Source organism: Phytophthora ramorum (genome assembly GCF_020800215.1).
Source record: "Phytophthora ramorum isolate Pr-102 chromosome Unknown Phyram_PR-102_s0001, whole genome shotgun sequence".
Taxonomy (NCBI): domain Eukaryota; phylum Oomycota; class Peronosporomycetes; order Peronosporales; family Peronosporaceae; genus Phytophthora; species Phytophthora ramorum.
The window spans coordinates 5,459,482-5,475,614 of record NW_027150647.1 but is presented as its reverse complement, the minus strand read 5'-3'; the positions used below and the strand labels follow the sequence as shown (position 1 = coordinate 5,475,614).

The 16,133-nt window shown below is 53.5% G+C and overlaps 8 protein-coding genes across 8 annotated transcripts; 2 read left to right on the top strand and 6 right to left on the bottom strand.

The window, feature by feature from the left end:
• Positions 1-2,614, bottom strand: KRP23_1440 (Thiamine phosphate phosphatase-like protein; the record flags this gene model as incomplete). The annotated part of the gene is made up of 4 exons (XM_067885129.1): positions 1-175; positions 253-1,035; positions 1,106-1,954; positions 2,022-2,614. 4 exons carry the CDS (start codon positions 2,612-2,614, stop codon positions 1-3), a joined length of 2,400 nt encoding a protein of 799 aa, XP_067752013.1.
• Positions 2,615-2,756: 142 nt separating this feature from the next.
• Positions 2,757-4,529, top strand: KRP23_1439 (uncharacterized protein; the record flags this gene model as incomplete). The annotated part of the gene is made up of 6 exons (XM_067885118.1): positions 2,757-2,831; positions 2,910-3,010; positions 3,082-3,146; positions 3,217-3,311; positions 3,379-4,407; positions 4,473-4,529. The coding sequence occupies 6 exons, from the start codon at positions 2,757-2,759 to the stop codon at positions 4,527-4,529; spliced, it is 1,422 nt and encodes a 473-aa protein (XP_067752012.1).
• A 153-nt stretch (positions 4,530-4,682) lies between these two features.
• Positions 4,683-5,835, bottom strand: KRP23_1438 (Dolichyl-phosphate beta-glucosyltransferase; the record flags this gene model as incomplete). Its single annotated transcript, XM_067885106.1, has 3 exons — positions 4,683-4,841; positions 4,909-5,584; positions 5,654-5,835. 3 exons carry the CDS (start codon positions 5,833-5,835, stop codon positions 4,683-4,685), a joined length of 1,017 nt encoding a protein of 338 aa, XP_067752011.1.
• Positions 5,836-5,958: 123 nt separating this feature from the next.
• KRP23_1437 (Palmitoyltransferase ZDHHC12-A) lies at positions 5,959-7,011 on the bottom strand (the record flags this gene model as incomplete). Its single annotated transcript, XM_067885095.1, has 3 exons — positions 5,959-6,153; positions 6,223-6,472; positions 6,548-7,011. The coding sequence occupies 3 exons, from the start codon at positions 7,009-7,011 to the stop codon at positions 5,959-5,961; spliced, it is 909 nt and encodes a 302-aa protein (XP_067752010.1).
• A 143-nt stretch (positions 7,012-7,154) lies between these two features.
• KRP23_1436 (Protein XRP2) lies at positions 7,155-8,603 on the bottom strand (the record flags this gene model as incomplete). Its single annotated transcript, XM_067885084.1, has 7 exons — positions 7,155-7,218; positions 7,278-7,734; positions 7,799-7,898; positions 7,965-8,094; positions 8,177-8,237; positions 8,299-8,402; positions 8,470-8,603. 7 exons carry the CDS (start codon positions 8,601-8,603, stop codon positions 7,155-7,157), a joined length of 1,050 nt encoding a protein of 349 aa, XP_067752009.1.
• A 159-nt stretch (positions 8,604-8,762) lies between these two features.
• On the top strand, positions 8,763-10,736 carry KRP23_1435 (2-hydroxyacylsphingosine 1-beta-galactosyltransferase; the record flags this gene model as incomplete). Its single annotated transcript, XM_067885073.1, has 1 exon — positions 8,763-10,736. One exon carries the CDS (start codon positions 8,763-8,765, stop codon positions 10,734-10,736), a length of 1,974 nt encoding a protein of 657 aa, XP_067752008.1.
• Positions 10,737-10,778: 42 nt separating this feature from the next.
• Positions 10,779-12,627, bottom strand: KRP23_1434 (Mitogen-activated protein kinase kinase kinase 2; the record flags this gene model as incomplete). The annotated part of the gene is made up of 3 exons (XM_067885062.1): positions 10,779-11,756; positions 11,824-12,159; positions 12,232-12,627. 3 exons carry the CDS (start codon positions 12,625-12,627, stop codon positions 10,779-10,781), a joined length of 1,710 nt encoding a protein of 569 aa, XP_067752007.1.
• A 491-nt stretch (positions 12,628-13,118) lies between these two features.
• KRP23_1433 (uncharacterized protein) lies at positions 13,119-14,165 on the bottom strand (the record flags this gene model as incomplete). The annotated part of the gene is made up of 1 exon (XM_067885050.1): positions 13,119-14,165. The coding sequence occupies one exon, from the start codon at positions 14,163-14,165 to the stop codon at positions 13,119-13,121; it is 1,047 nt and encodes a 348-aa protein (XP_067752006.1).
• Positions 14,166-16,133: the final 1,968 nt, after the last annotated feature.

Sequence of the window (16,133 nt, the reverse complement as noted above, 5' to 3'; positions counted from 1 at the left end):
TCAAAGGGAGAGAGGAGGCGCGTGGAAAAACTGCGCAAAATGGCGGTAGATGTCGTCTCCCGTGCTCCACGGCACCACCGACGCCTGGATCATGTCAGCGTTGCCATCGATTCGCTTCTGAAGTCCATACGTCTTTCCGTCTGCCTCATCCGCACGGACGAACACGACATCGTTCCTGATCAATATAACAACGGCAAGAGTGAGTGGTTAGTAGAGCTAATACTCGAATGATACTAGAACCGAAGCACTTACTTTGTGAGGCGCGTGGCTGCACAAAAATCTCCCGCTCCATCGCCAATGTACAGCACACTGGAATACGGGTGAGCGCTGCGAAGGGTGTCGATAATACGACCTTTACACATATTCGTGGGGCACCAGGCACAACCGTGGGGATCACCGTTGTCCGCATGATACGGAAGGACGTGAAGTCGACTGCGCCCGTTGTCCAAAGGCTCGAATGACGCGGGGTTTGTGATAATCTCGCGTACATGCGCTCCTAATCCATGATGCTCCAGCATGCTCTCGATGTAGACAGAGTTGGCATCGCTGACGATCTTGGCGTCAGCGCTGTATTGCTCCGCCGCAAGGCGAAGCGCATCAAGCATGTGCGGTTGGATGGGGACGTGAGCAACCGCATCTCGAATCATATCGGGAGAAATGTCTGGCTTGTCGTCAGACAGAGCTCCCAGCATATCGTCCATGATCTTTGTCCACGACGGCTGTGTCGTTCGCCTCTCGCGCAAAGTTGCTAGAAGTTCCGGATACAGCTTCTGAAAGATGAAGGTGTCCGAGTTCTCGTTAATCAGTGACCAGTCGTAGTCGAAGACGACAAGTACGCTGCCGGAGATTCGCGGAAGGCTACGTGGGATAGCGTATGGAGACTGGCAAAACAGTGCGAAGCGGCGGTAGATGTCGTATCCTGTGCTCCAAGGCACCACGGGTGCCAGAACGACCCCAGGGTTTTCGTTGATGCGCCGTTGGAATCCATAAGGCTCGCCATTAAGCAAGTGAGACCGCGCCAGCACCACATCGTTCCTACGCACAGTATACACAGCAGTAAGTAATTAGTTGAGCATAGCAATACAGCTTACGACGCGAAACGTACTTTGTCAAGCGAGATCCTGGGCAGAAGTCTCCAGTGCCATCGCCAACGTAGATCACCCGGGAGAACGGTTGCGTTTCTCGAATAGAATCCAAAATTCTCCCCTTGCACATATTGGACGGGCACCATGGGCATCCAATTGGCTCCAGATGATCCGCATGGTACGGGCGAATACGAATCCTGGTGCGTCCGTCATGACCGGCTTCAAAGTCCACAGGGTTGGCGAATACTTCCTTCACGTGCTCTGTGAGCTCTCGATGCTCTAACATGCTCTTAATGTAGAACGTGTTGCCGTCACTGATGACCTTGACCACCGCTCCGAATACCTCCACAGCCATGCGAACGGCATCAATCATGCGAGCTTGGACTGGGATTTTTGCCACGCTCTCACGAATCAAGTCAGGCGTCACGTCCGGTTTTTCTCGGGCCAAAATCTCATGCAAATCGTCGAACACACTGGGCCAAATTGGCTTCTTGGCGTGGCGTTCATATAGCGTCTGACACAGTTCCGGGTGGAAGGTTTCGAAAGCGAAAGCGTCCGAGTCCTTATTGACAAGTGAGTCGTCAAAATCGAAAATCACCAACAGTTTCCCATGATTGTGGGCCATGGGTCGTGGCACCGTGTAGCTCTCTCCATCCTTAACTGGACCAGACAGGCTCGCACTGGCAGTTGGCGTCCGCGTTTCCGGGTACTGCTGATGGAAGAAGCTCTGAAAGTAGGCGAGAATGTCATCTCCCGAAGTCCATTGCAATATTTGCGCTTGAACTTTGTCAGAATCCTTCTTCAGCATCGGTAGCAGTTCAAAAGGTTCCCCACCCGCTTCACCCACACGAGCAAACACCACATCGTCCCTGAATTGAAACAAACAAAATACCGTCAACACAATATTCCCCAAAAACTTAGGTACCTTTTTCTCACCTCGCAAGCTTCGTAGCCGCACAAAAGTCCCCAGCACCGGCACCAATAAAAAGCACCCGCGAGTACCGATGGTGCTGCAGGATCCTCTCCAGCACGTCACCTTTGCACAAGTTCGTGGGGCAGTTGGGACATCCGTGAGGGGCAACGTGTTCCCCTTGGTAGGGCCTCACTCTCAGCAGCTTGCCCCCATTCTCACAGTGGGTCGGGTTGGCCACCACTTCGTCCACCTGATGCGTCAGTCCCTGACGTTGCAGGAAGCTGCGGACGCCGAAGACGCTGCCGTCGCTCACGATCTTACATGTTGCACCGAAGTCGTCCACCGCAAGACGGATAGCATCCACCATATGCGGATTAAAAGGTAAACTCTCCGCCGCGTTGGTAATGTCCTCATACGACACTTGCGGATGCTTTCTCGCCAGTCGCAACAAGAAATTGTCCATCGCTTGTGGACGGTTGATCTGTCCATCCTCATACTTGTTCCACACGGCCGCCACCAGCTCCGCGTCCAGCGCGTGGCTCATGTGGACACTAGAGTCCACATCCACCAGCGTCTTGTCGAAGCCCAAGAGCACCAGCACGTCCGCTCTCCCCATGGTGGAAGATCTGATTATGGCCCGACAGCATTTTGTTCAGTAGGTTCGGTATGCTATAGGATAGGAAACGATTCAGAAAGGTATTGGTTTTTGCAAATTTAAAGCGCGTCAATACAGGTCTAGAGGTGGAAAGCGCGCGACGATGGTGGGGCTCACGGCGTCGGAGTTACAGGTGGAGACGCTCTTCCCTGGCGACACCATCGAGTACTACTCCATGGTTAGTAGCTGTGGGCCAATTGCCGGCCTCTAACTTCCTCTAGAAGACTCAAAATAGGGGTGTGCACTGTTTTCTTAGGCCTTTGTGGCGGGAGACCCTCGCGGCCATCGCCTGTCCAAAGTGCTGCGGGTAGACCGCAAAGACGATGAGTTCCCCATTAGTGTGGACACCCAGGAAATGTATGCGAGGATGGTGGAAGCAAATGTGAATGTGCGACGCTTTCGCTGACTTTTGAGGTGTTGTGGTGCAGACTGCCGCTAACCATCATGCTCAAGCGGAAGCGGGACCGAAATGATGTCGAGATTTCTTCGGAAGGTGTGAGAGCTGCTGCTACTGATTAATGTTGAGGGTTTCGAGCTGAGATGGGGTGATCGTGAGTGTGTAGATGCAAAGTGGAGGAAGTTGCGGACGTTTAGGTTGGTGGATGGAGAAGTGGAGGGCGAAACACGTGCAGATCGGTTGAATGCTGAACTGAAGAAGGTTAGGAGCTCTGTTGTGGGGAGGGATCTTGGAGTGTGCTGCATCTGATGCAAGTTTTGGTTGGCAGAGCCTTGCGGATGCGATGAAAGCAACGAAGAAGCAGCTTGCACAGGAGAAGGCAGAGAAGGCTGATGCCGGCAGTAGGAAGTTGATGAATCAGTTCTTCACGACGCAAGCTCCTGCTGGTGATGAGGGCGACACAACCAGTAGCCAAAGCAGCTCATTTGAGAGGCACTCGACGCCCGAGCGAGAACCGAAAAGAAAACCCTTGACACCTCGAGACAACACAGATCGCTATTCAAGCAACAGGCGATCCCATGACAAGGTCCGGTTAACAAAAAGCTACAGTGATAAGAAGTCCCCGCTCAAAACTCGCACTGAGGACAAAGCAACGCGGTGCGAGCGGCAACCGAAGTACGAGTCCAGCAAGCACACGTCGTTGAAGAGAAAACGAAGCGATTCAACATCGACACGACCAAGACAGATAGAAGCGGCACCAAGGAAAACCCAGAAGAGCATCAGCAAATTTTTTGGTGATCAAGAACGGCGTCGACCCAAGAAGAAAAACGGCATGCTGGAGAAGTTTGTGGAGCGTATCGAGGAGATCGAGGTGAAAAAGCAAGATGCCGACATCAACGAGTATCTTGCTTTGGATGCGAAGCAACAAAATGAAATCAAGACAGTCAACTCAAGAATGCAAGCTGGAGACAGCGACATTCGTGGCTCCGATCGTTCCGACAAAGCCAAATCGAACTGGAAGCAACAGAGGAAAGACTTCAGCAAAGCGAATGCAAAACAGAGTACCACGCTGAGCTCTTGGCTGACACCGCTGGAAGGCAGGCGGAAAGACGAATTAGAGGAGACCAGCGGTGGCACTCCACAAAAATCGCGACGGAGATATTTGAATCTTTCCCCTGAAAAGACCAACTCGCCCAAGATGAACCGAAAGAACGGTATCAGCTTTGTGATGCCCAGCAGCAGCTCGGGCGACGCTTCTCATCGGACCAAGGAGGTGGGAAGCAGTAAGGATCACGCTTTGAAACGTGAAGGCCTACCCTTGAAAAAGCGAGGTTCTCTGGGCACTGTAAGCGCAAGGGTACGCTTCAGATATTTGAGTGTTGGCTGACGACCACTAACGTTATTCTTTGCAACCCCATTCAGGCACCGAAGAAACAGAGTCTTACAAGCCGCTGGATCGGCAAAAAGAGCCATGCCTGAGCACCACTTGCATGTGTATCGGTACACTTCAGCATGCCGAGCACTCGTGTCTCGTGTTCAGCAACGTCATGACAAAACAGATATCCATGGATTTTTAAACTTTGAGCCTGTTAGGCTCAAACCGAGTTCTACAACGCTGGTGGGACATTGCGTTCACGGTTGCTTAGCAAGACGGAAGCCACCATCGTTCGTCTTCCAGATGCCAAGAGTGTAGCACAACCGGATGAGCACAATTTCACGCAGCATTGTGAGCGTCGCCGAGATGACACTCAGCTTGGAGCCAGGCACCTCTGTCCACTGCACTGCGACTTCCTGCAAATCCACAACCAACGTCGTTAGACCCTCAACAACAAGGTCGTTCCAGAACAATACAACGCACCTTGATTGCCATTTTGCTACATGCTGCGAGGTACAGCAGCTCGACATCAAACGCCCATCGTTCAATATGCAGCGGGGCAAATAGCACCCGCGCTGCCGTGCGGTCAAAGAGCTTGAACCCACACTGCGTGTCCCGCACGTTCTTAATGCATAGCGTCGACACAATCAAGTGGAACCCGTGCATGAGCAGGTTACGCAGCGGGTTCCGCTTGGCAATCGCCTGCTCTTCCAAGTGAGCGCGACTGCCACACACGACAACGCCATTACCAGCCCCAGCTGCGTGTGCTTGGTCCATGGCCAGCGCCAACTTGTCATAGTCCCGGATCTCCGTGGCATTGTCCGCGTCTGCGAACAGCACCCGCTCACCACGTGCTCGCATGACGCCCTTGCGGATTGCTCCGCCTTTGCCGTGGTTCTGCTGCAGCCTCAAGAGCCGGATTCGCTGCACCGAGTGCTTCTTCACCTGCTGCAGGACCACGTCTACCGTGGCATCCACACTGCAGTCGTCCACCACCAAGATCTCGTACGTGAACGACGGGTACTGGAGCGTCTTGGCGTCCAGGAACGCCACGGCGTCTTTGATCGTCACGAGGATGCGCTGCTCCTCATTGTACGCCGGGATCACGACCGTGAGCGACACTTGGGATTTCTCGTCACCTAGAGACCCAAATGGCAATCTGATGCGGACCAAAAGTCAGAGCAATTGTGCAGTGAATGTCTAATGCGGAATGAGTTTTGGTACGTACAACTTGTCGCCGGCGTTCGGGTCTTGGTACGTGGCTTCCTGCGGGGGGTCCAGCTCCTGCGCGAGCCTCTTGGCTTCAGCGACGGGTGCGCGGATCCACGCAAGCAGCAGTACACCGCCTATTGTGAGCGCTAAGGCCGCCATGACCAGCACGGCGTTGAGCGCTAGTGACGTCAGGACCATTTTGGGGCCAGATGCGCAATGCACGACGTCAACTTGCACACGTGTCTGCGGGCGATTATACTTGAAGAGAGTATGTATTTTTGTGATTTGAGAGGTTCAAAATTGTGATTTGGTCTGATTTGGTTATACAAGAGAGGAGGCGACGTCATTATGCGACGTCACTGGTTTGGCTACACTTTGGTGAACCCATTTGTTGCGGTCGCCGTTCAAAAGGAAGACCCACCAGTTCTGCAGCACGCCCCGGTCGAATGGAGAGCGTTTGTCCGGCAGGTTGTGCAGGTAGGTGATGGAGGAGCGACGAGCGTGTTCCCATGAGGTCTGCAGGCAGCACCAACGAGGTTAGCTCACACATGCAACCGCAACTTTGACCGTTGAACGGTAGCGTACCTGGTTCGTCGAGATGAGGTAGGCCTGGTAGCAGAAGAGCGGTACAACGATGAGCAACACACACATGATCATGAACCACAGCACGATGTACAGCGCGTTGATCTTGAACCAGTCGTTGATGTCGTCTCCCTCGGAAAAGGCCATGGACGTCACGTCGATCATCACTGCACCCTCTAGTATCTGCAAGCACAAGTACAGCACGAACAGTCGACGATTGCTCTCGCCCACACACGTCCCCACGCAGTCGCAGCTAGCAACAGAAGCACGCACACAAATCATCCCATCAGCCCCTCACAGTCTACATGCAACCTCCTGAATGTCTTACTGGTGATCGTACTGCCGCGTACACCTCGCACAGTCCTTGCAGTGCTTCGTCCTCAGCGGTTGGAAGACGTGGCACTCATCGCAGAAGTGCAGGTTCGCGCTTCCACTTGGTCGTCCATTCTCCATCGCGTCTGCCAGCAATTCCGTGTCATCGCCGTCTTCCACTTGCAACTGCGGTGGACTGCCAATATCCACCACCCCCGGCGTTTGTACCGGTGCCAGTAGCGGTCTTTTCTCGAGTTGTCCGGACGATGATAATTGCAGCACCACGTAGCAGCCGATGGTCGCGACTGCCACGACCACATACAGAACGAATTGAGTCGTGGGTAGCGCCTCCGGACTCAACGCTCCCTTGACACCCAGCACCACGTAGCCGTAGACGTGCACGCCCACCCACCACGCCCGGGCATACCATTTACGCAGCGTCGCGGCCCGTACAGGGTTCTCGGTGTTCCTGTTCCTCATCTGGATGGCGGTCTCAATTGAGTATTTTTGGTCTGGCAAAGGAAGTATAGTGAAATCGAGTCATATTTGTGTAGCCATGTTGGAGAATCCACCACCAGCTGTGCTTGCTACGTTGGGTTTGTGGCGTTTTGAAGAGATCTGCATCATAGTAACCCCACCATTTCCGTGACTTGCTCCACGGCAGCGACAACGGCAGGCTCTTCAGGCCTGTAAAGCATCAAATCAGACCAAGCACCAGAAATGCAGCCATGTCGGATGTGACGTACCCTTTCGCGGCCAAATCGGCACCTTCAAGCGGGGGGAGCACTGGGGGCAGCGTAGACGGCGGCGCAACGTGTTCTGGAGCTGTGACAGTAGCCTGTTTGTCAGTGTTCGGAGTTTCGACTGGCGCAGGTGGAGGCAGCATGGCTGGAGCTTCAGTGACTGGAGGCGGGGCTGCCGACGTGGTGGGGGCGACTGGAAGTGATTGAGTTGCAACAACAGGAGGCGCCGGGATGGCCGCAGTGTCGGGAGTGCTGGCCTGCACTAGCTTTGTGGCCTCCTTCTGAGAAGTGTTGAAGGAGAACGATTGCATGCCGCCTGAAGCCGATGAAGAACTGTCGGCGTACCGGACGAAGCCGGAATCGCGTGCTACAGGGTTCACGCACGGACCCAACGACGCAGCGGCACCAGGAAGCTGAGGCTCAACGTCGACCGCCCACGGCGCCACTTCTTCCTCGTGCTCTATTTTGCAAATACGGTGGTGTTAGAAGGTAAGCACTTTGAAGCATGGACCAGAAGAACCTACTGAGGATACGCCAGTTGCAGCCTGTCTTGTCTGGGTCGTTGAAGTCGTAAACTTGAGACCAGTGGTTGTTTGCCGGCTCCAGCCCCGCGTCTTTAAAGTTCTACGCCGCGTATCGATTGATTAAGTCGCAATGCTAACGAATTCTCAGGAAAGAATTCGTACATACCCGCTCGATGCCGCAGTACGCTCCGTTGAACGGGGCAAAAGTCATCTGCTGCGACGTCTCGATAATCGGATCGGTGAGCGAATAGAGGTAGATGTTGCAGCCTGAGCAGTCTCGCGTACGCAACTGCTTGCTGCAACAAGACAGAAGCAATTCACATGTCTTTAATCTCACTGAACCAGTGCAGCACAACGAAACACACTCTCAAGCCCTACCACGCGATGGTGAAGACGCAGTTCGTGCAATTCCTCACAAAGACAGACTCGGAGCTCGGGCCTAGCAACATCAACAAGTAAGCACTTTCACCTCAACGCTTGCCTCTTAGCCAAAACCGTACCGACAAACACACGGCAGTTCGACAGGTTGTCGATCTGCACCTGGTTGATGTGGTCCAGCAGCAGGACGGTGCATCCCTCCAAGTCTGACAGATCAAACGGTTGCCTACCACAGTAGCATAACAGCAGATGAGGCTCCTGCGTCTCGCACTCTGCCACCTGCGACAACGCACCCCTCGATCTTCCCTGGCAGCTTCGTAAGCGTCTCGTTCTTCTTGTTCCGGAACGTGTAGGTAAGCTCGAACTCGTACAGCCGCCACGCCGCGCGGTCCTCGAACTTGGTGCCATCCGACGCAGTGAAAATCATCTCGTTCTTGTCTTCTCAACTCTTTATCTCGCTGTTCACCGTCTTACTCCAGGGCTCAACCCCTCGTCCGTTACTCTGCGTCGCTTCAAGATCGCTTATGTGCGCCACATCTTAATATGTATCATACACCACCGCATTATCCAAAAAGTCGAGCGAAACATGACGCGTCGAGGACACCTGCAGACGTCGCTCTTGCGTCCATTAATTCTTCTCTTGGTGACGCTTCTAGCGTATGCAACTTACGTGACCAGCTACACCGATATCTTGTCTACCTCTCCAGCAAGTTCCACCCCCGAAGACCCCGTAGAAGCTCCACAATCAACTGTCAGCGACGCCGTCTGCCTGTCCGACAATGGAGAGTTTTCGTGCCCTGCGCCGCCCCCTGCGCCCGCTCCAGAGCCTCCAAAGGACCCACATGAGCGCCACATTGTGTTCGTATCGATCGCCATCAAAGGCCACGCGCTGCCGCTTCTTCGAGTCGCCAGCGAGATGAAAGAACGAGGATACCGCGTCTCCTTTGCCACCCACGACTCGGGGCGCGAGTGGGCGCACGCCTACGGGGTACCCTTCCTGTCTGCGGGGGCCTTCCCCATCTCTGCTGAAGACCTGAGGGTAAAGTTGCGTGCCATGACGCGCGACGCCTCGAATTTCCGAGGTATTTTAACCATGTTCAACGACATCTACGTCCGCGCTGCGAGACCGATGTTTGACGCTTTACTGCCTCAATTGGACAGGAACGGGAGCAATGAGGATGCTCCGGACTTGCTTGTGATGGATATTGCGACGGTGGGCGCTCAGGATTTGGCGCACAAGCTGAAAGTCCCGTACATTTTGAACTCGCCGTCCTTGCTGTTTGATCTGGGAGGAGCTCCAAGCTACGTGCCAGCGTGGGGGACAGGCTTCAGCGAGAACATGTCGTTGTGGAATCGATGCATGAATATTCTGTTCCCGAGACTGCTGTCGGTTGCACTGACGCCGCCGTTCATGGAGCTCAACAAGATGCGCTACGAGCTGGATCTGCCGCCATTCCGGTCCCAGCACGATCTGTTCAAAGGGTCTCGCGTGATTCTCAACACGGCGTTTGGGCTTGAACACCCACAGCCTCTTTCTCCGCTTGTGGACGCAGTAGGCCCAATCATGCCGGTTCCAGGCGGCAACGCGAGTAAACTGGAGCGTCAGCCGCTTCCGGCGGCGTTGCTGAGCTGGCTAGACGCGTCAATTGAGTCTGCTCCGTCGCTGCGGCTGCGTCAGCGAAAGGCATCTCATCCTCACCCCAGAACGTCAGGTGACCACGACCCCGAGGCAGGGGCTGGTGGTGTAGTATACATGAACCTGGGAACTATGGCTTACATCGACGCTTGGCAAGCCCAGGCACTTGTTGAAGGACTGCTTATGGGTCCTGGCGACCCGCCCATGAAAGTGCTATGGATACTTCCTACGGACCAGCGTGGAATTTTACCTCCTGCACTGCCGACGTCCCTCGTCTTAAAACCGCCTAGCTCGTCGCTGTCGAACCTGGAAGTGCTGAGCCACCCGGCGGTTCGACTCGTGGTCTCGCACTGTGGCATGGTATCGGCCCAAGAAGCATTAGTGATGGGCAAGCCACTGCTGTGCATCCCATTCCTCGTGGACCAACCAGACGTAGCCGCACGTGTCACGGACGCTGGAGCAGGCATTTCCATGGACAAGAATCTTCTCTCAGGCCCATACGTACATGCTGCAGTCGCTGAGCTACTGACTAATGCCTCGTACACGCGTGCCGCACGACGAGTCGGTACGCTGTTGGAGCGAGCTGGTGGCACCTCGCGAGCCATTGATGTGATTGACGCTGCGCTTCGACTCGGATTTGATCACTTGGCTACTCTGAATCTGACAGCGCCATGGCACAAGACTGCACTGCTCGATGTTTGGGCAGTCTATGCTGCTCTCATCTGTTTGTTGGCAGTGTTTGTTCGGGTACAATGGCTGCTTCTCTATTTTCTGGTGTCCGAAAGCTTCGGTCTTCTTTGTAATTTGGTGCTGGGTCCTCCGCTTCCTCCATCATCAATGGGCGATTATGACGAATCCTACGAAGACGGCGAAGAAGCTGAAGCAGGCAGCGGCAGCAGTGACGCGTCGCAACCTGCTAACTAATACGCTGGTGGAAATGGGATAATAAATACATTGGAAACGCTACTATGCTCGACCCGCAAAGGATTCGTGACGATAGGCTTCAAGCTCCTCCTGGAATTTGCGCTCCCGCTCTTGACGTCGACGAGCGGCCTCCACAGCTTTGGCTTGAAGCTGGTCACGGTCTTTTTGAGCCAACGCAGAGAGGATTGGTTTCTCTTCCCAGCTTGTGAAGACTAGGTCTCCGTTGTTCTCGAATCCTATAGCCGAATCCACGCGAGAGTACTGAGAAGCAAGTGTTACCTCGTCATCGGGATTAACTTCACCCGCAGCAGAGTCCGCTTCCGTCTCTTTCTCAGGTGCATCTGCCAGAAGACTTGCGTTGGTTTCCACCGGTGAAAACAGTGTGGCGACGAGCGATGGCTTCCTTGTCAAAGTAGCTGGCGTAGTTTTGACTTTGGTGTCTGTCTTCTTTGACGCTTTGTCGTCGTGCCGGTAATGCTTCTCCGATCGCCGAGGGTTGGGACCAGATTTACCCGACGACGGCGATGGCACTGCTGGTGCTGTGTGGCGCCTCCCGGTAGTCACAGTCACCGGTTCGGGTGCTATCGAGTCCGACTTCTGCCCTGCATATTGAGCGAACGCGGACTTCAGCAGCTCTGCTGCACTGGGACGTAAAACAGGATCGATCTGGAGGCAGGCTGAGATAAATTTCTGGGCTTCCGGCGATAGGCCTTCCGGCAAAGGGGGCACTTCTTGGAGGTTTGCAATGTAGTAGAGGAGAGCAGCCTGCGAATCGAAATGGCGATCTCCCCAAAGCGGACCACCGGTTAACAAGCGCAGAACGGTGCAGCCAATGCTCCAAATGTCGGCCTTGCGGCTTCGCCCCGATGACTGCTTGATGACCTCCGGGGCCATGTAGTTTGGTGTTCCGTGCAATGATCGAGTGGAACCGCTTGACAAGGTGGCGCTGTTGATTAGTCTCGAAGAACCGAAGTCCGCAATCTTGACCACACCATTCTGGTCGACCAGGATGTTTGCTGGCTGCAGTACAACACCGACATATTCGTTAGCAACCAGTTCACAATGCTAGACACATTGCTGTTGTTACCTTGATGTCGTGGTGGATGATGTTCTTGGAGTGGAGATAAGCAACACCGGAGAGTAGCTGATTAGTGAATCTGCGAACGACGCGTTCGTTGCCACCAAACAGTTTGCGGTTGTGCTCGAGACTGCCACCGGGAACCCATTCAGTAAAGATTGACAGCGTTTGTGCCTTGTTGTCCACGTGACAGCCTAGATACTTGACAATATTCTCGTGTTTCAAACTCCGCAGCAAATCCACTTCTCGTGTCGCCTCGCGGATAGCGCTGTCAGTCTCCTCTGAAATCAGGATCTCCTTCACTGCCATCAGACTGCCTGTGTCTTCGTCGCGAGCCAAAAACACCTAAATGCACAGACATCGCGGTCAGTTAAGTATTCCAGACCAGACACAACACCTACAGCTACACTCACGCACCGTGCCGTAACTTCCAACACCAATAGAGGCACCCTTCTTCCATTCCGTGACTTCGTCGTCCTCGAAATCATCCGTTGAGTAGCCTTCCTCTTCGTCTTCTCCCTCACGCCCGCTCTTTTCCTCTGATTCTTCTCGGGTGTCGCCGGCGACAGGGGGTTCGGTCTCATGTAAGGATGCGGTTGCATCGTGGCACCAACCCTCCTCGAGGTACGGGTTCTTTCGCCCAGAGTTGGGTCGCTTCAAGTCACACAGCTCGACTTTCATACCAGGAGGGATTTTCCCCAAGGCAAGTCCAAGCAACCGTTCCTCCTCCGGCTTCCGGGCCTCTGCTAGAAGTGCATCAATTCGGCTGCCGGAACGCTGCAACAGTGCTTGCCGCGACGCGCCGCTGCCCATAAGTGTCCTTGAGGTTGTATTTGCGGCAGTGAGATGTCAAGCATGAAGTTTCCAGAATGAGATCGACGCCCCCTTGAGCCGTTTTCAATTGCCTCCCGCCTCTGCCGACTCGAGTTTGGAAGACGAATGCATGGTAGGGTCGTTTCGCATCTCGTCCTCCGCTTTCTTGCCCACCACCTCCCGATGGCAGTAAAGCCAAGCAACTCAGCCATTGAAATTTAGTTGGAGTGTGTGTCTTATCTCCAGCTTTAGCTCGTTTCTCAACCATTGTCGCACCTGAGGGCAAAGTTACCACGAGCGTGTGATGACGAGTACAGCGCACCACCACCACAGCGGAAATAGCCTATGTAGGTCAAACCAGCGAGTCCGACTTTCATACTATCATCTCAAAAGCGACCTTCTGGTTTTGGTTAAACTGAAGATGTTATGTTGCACCACGTGTGGTGCACTTTAAGTTGAAGGTCTAATGTTGCATTTAATGTCGTCGTTAGCTAGAAGCCGTACGCGCTTGGCAGTATCGTTCGGTTGGCTTTCTTCTTCTTGGCAATTAGTCGCTCCTGCTCTTGCTCGAGGGCTACGAAGCGGTGGCTCTGGGCAGCTGCCTTGCGACGGAGCTGTGCAGTCATTTGCCGAGCGCGGAACCCGCGGAATGTCGTCTGGATCAACTGCGCAGCTCGGTAGCGACGTCGCCGCTCGACTTCAAGCTTGTTCAAACTGGTTCTAATACCCAGTGTTTCATTCACTGCTGGCTTCATGATCTGTCCCCAGATAGCTCGATGGATCAAGTTTCGGCGACGGAAGTTGGGCTGCGGTTCTTGAGGAGCCGCCTGCTTTTTCCGCCGAACGACTGTGTGCGGCAGTGTTGTTGTGTACAAACTGGCTGATTGCTGGGAGTCTACGTGGACGTCCTCTGGCTTCTGCGCTGGGTTGATTCTTGTATTTTCTTGGCGGTTTGCGAGTTTTGGTAGCGCTTTCGTGGGGTTACGCAGCACATCAAGGAATGTATCGCAGCTGATAAAGCCCTGACGATCTACGTCAAAGTACGCGAAGAGGTAATCCAGATCCTGGTAGCTGATATCAATACCAACCTTCATAAGACCGCCTCGCAACTCATATTTCAGAAGGAGAGAGTCGCCATTCGAGCTGGCCAACTGCAGCCACTTTTCCAACACATTCAGGTCCACCGGTGGCAACTTTCCCGCTTGGGTGTTTTCGCCTCGAGTTCCCGCCACACGCGCGCGGATTCTCTCGACAGCTCTGGACGCATAATACTCAACACAATTGTAGTCAACCGATGGAGCAGCGGTTGCTGTATCGTTTCGGGTACTAGTCAAGTTACGATAAAGTGACTGGAGCACGATAGTATCACTGTCATTGAGGGATTCTGCGCACTGGGTAGCCACGAAGCTGGCCAAATCGTAAGATTCCTTTTGGGACAAACGCTTGTCCAACAAAGTCAGTGCGTTGGCAAAGGCTTTGACATTCATGGTCTCATTGCCGTCGCCCAAAACGCGGTTTGCGCCCAGCCGACGACACATATTATCCCTAGTCGGCCAACTGGCCACTCCATCTTGATATTGATGAGGGTAAAGTAGCAGCGCGCGCAGATACAACCACGCGTCGCTTAGAAAAGTTTCTTCTCGGAGGACTCGTTTAATCCCAGTTGGGCTTTCTGGCACGTTTGGAGATTTCTCAGGTTCGGATAACGATGGCGAGAGAACTGCATGTGTTAGTGACATTCCAGGGGCTGTGGTAGGCAAGACATGTTGGCTGTTTTGTCCGGGAGGCGGTTGATTTTCGTACCCCTGGGCGTTTTCTTGTATATGCCACGCTTGTTGCATCAAACGCGTGAAGTCCGCATCGTTATTGATGCAAGCACTCACATTCTGTGCACCGAGAGCATTGAGTTAGTCAAGCATGGAATTGAGCACAGATACGAGTGCGTCTTACATGATAGTATTCCATGAACGTCTCGAATGTGATTGAGTTGGTATTTGCTGTGTCGATGGATGCCCATTCTTGGAGGAACGCAGTCAGAGCCTCCAGTCTACTCAGCATTCCATCTCGAACTTGAGGAAGAAAGCCGACGTCGTAGTGCTTGATCATTTCGTCAATATTCACCGCTCCGCTGCACGTTGGGTCCATTTGATGAAAAACCTTCGTCACCAATTCAAATCGTGTTCCACTCAGCGGTTGCCCTCGAAGCGCATCGAGAAGTTTGCTGGCGTCAATGTAGCTCGATTTTTCGTGAGCGAAGCCTGCCGAGATTTCTTTTACTTCAGCCGAGGAGATTTTTACCCCCAACTTCCTCAGCGAAAGACTCAGTTGTGTGGGCGAAATAATGCTAGTCTTGAAGTTTTTGAGGACAGCAACGAGCGCATTAAGACCTTGTAGTGTTGAGCCTCTGCGATTGATGATTCTGCTGCGCAAGCGATTGATAATATTCACTTGCTGTGTTGTTGGATGCGAGGCGGTCTTCGGACGTTGCTTGCTTTTGCCAGCGCGAAAGTTCGCTGTGGTCCCAGGGCGATAGTTTTTCATGGCAGCGATAATGTTATTCGCAGCATCTTCAATCTGATCCGCATTCAATGCATTTAGCGAAGGATTTGCTTGTTTTCCGTTGCGAATTGAAGCGCGACCACTGCCGGAGTTTTTCCCGCTGTTTGCTTGGGTGGTGTTACTAGCCGTTTTTGTTATTTTGTCAGTGCGATTGCGTCTCTGCCCATGAGGGGGCAACTGCTTTGCTATCGACGAGAATGTTGGCGCTCGTAATTTGTAGCGAGAGTGTCCAACTGGAGAGCCGCTCCTGGTAGCGTCTTCTTTAGCTGTGGCGAGGGAGCCATCTGCTTTGACATTTTTGAAACCGATCTCCTCGGTAGCTGCAGAAGTGAATGCCGAAAGAGATGCGATGTCTGATTGATCAGCAGCTCCATCGAATTGCTCGACTTGGTTATTGCCCTGGGTGCTGTTGCTTGAAATTGCTTCCATTTCACTTGCTTCCTCCTTTTGCAACCTTTTCAGTTCCACCTCTTTGCGAAACGATTCCAAGAAACGAAAATCGACACTGTCGCCGTCGCAAACCCACTCCCCAACAGGGAGGAAGCTTAATTGCATCTGTTGGCCACTTTTTGCCCACGAGACTACCCACGCCAGAACACTTGAAATCACCGACTTCACCAGATCCTTGCTGCAGTTTTGCAGATACTCAGCCGCGAGCCCATTGAAATCGATATCATGAATACGCTCAGTCTCGACAAAAGCAGGTTGCACCGCGTTGCCACGCTTCCGAGATGCCAAGCAAAGTCGCGTCATATGGAGAAACACCGGGTCTTGCACGAAAATTGGCTCATTCTTCTGATTGAAGCCAAACGTGCCGAAGTCGGTAATACTCATCGAGTTCTGCTGCAAAAGCTGCGTCTGAAGATGCAGCCCCAAAGCCGCCCAAATGTTCTGCGGGGCATTCACGTCGAGGCTGGCTCGAATCGTAGCTGTGGCCTTGTTCAAAA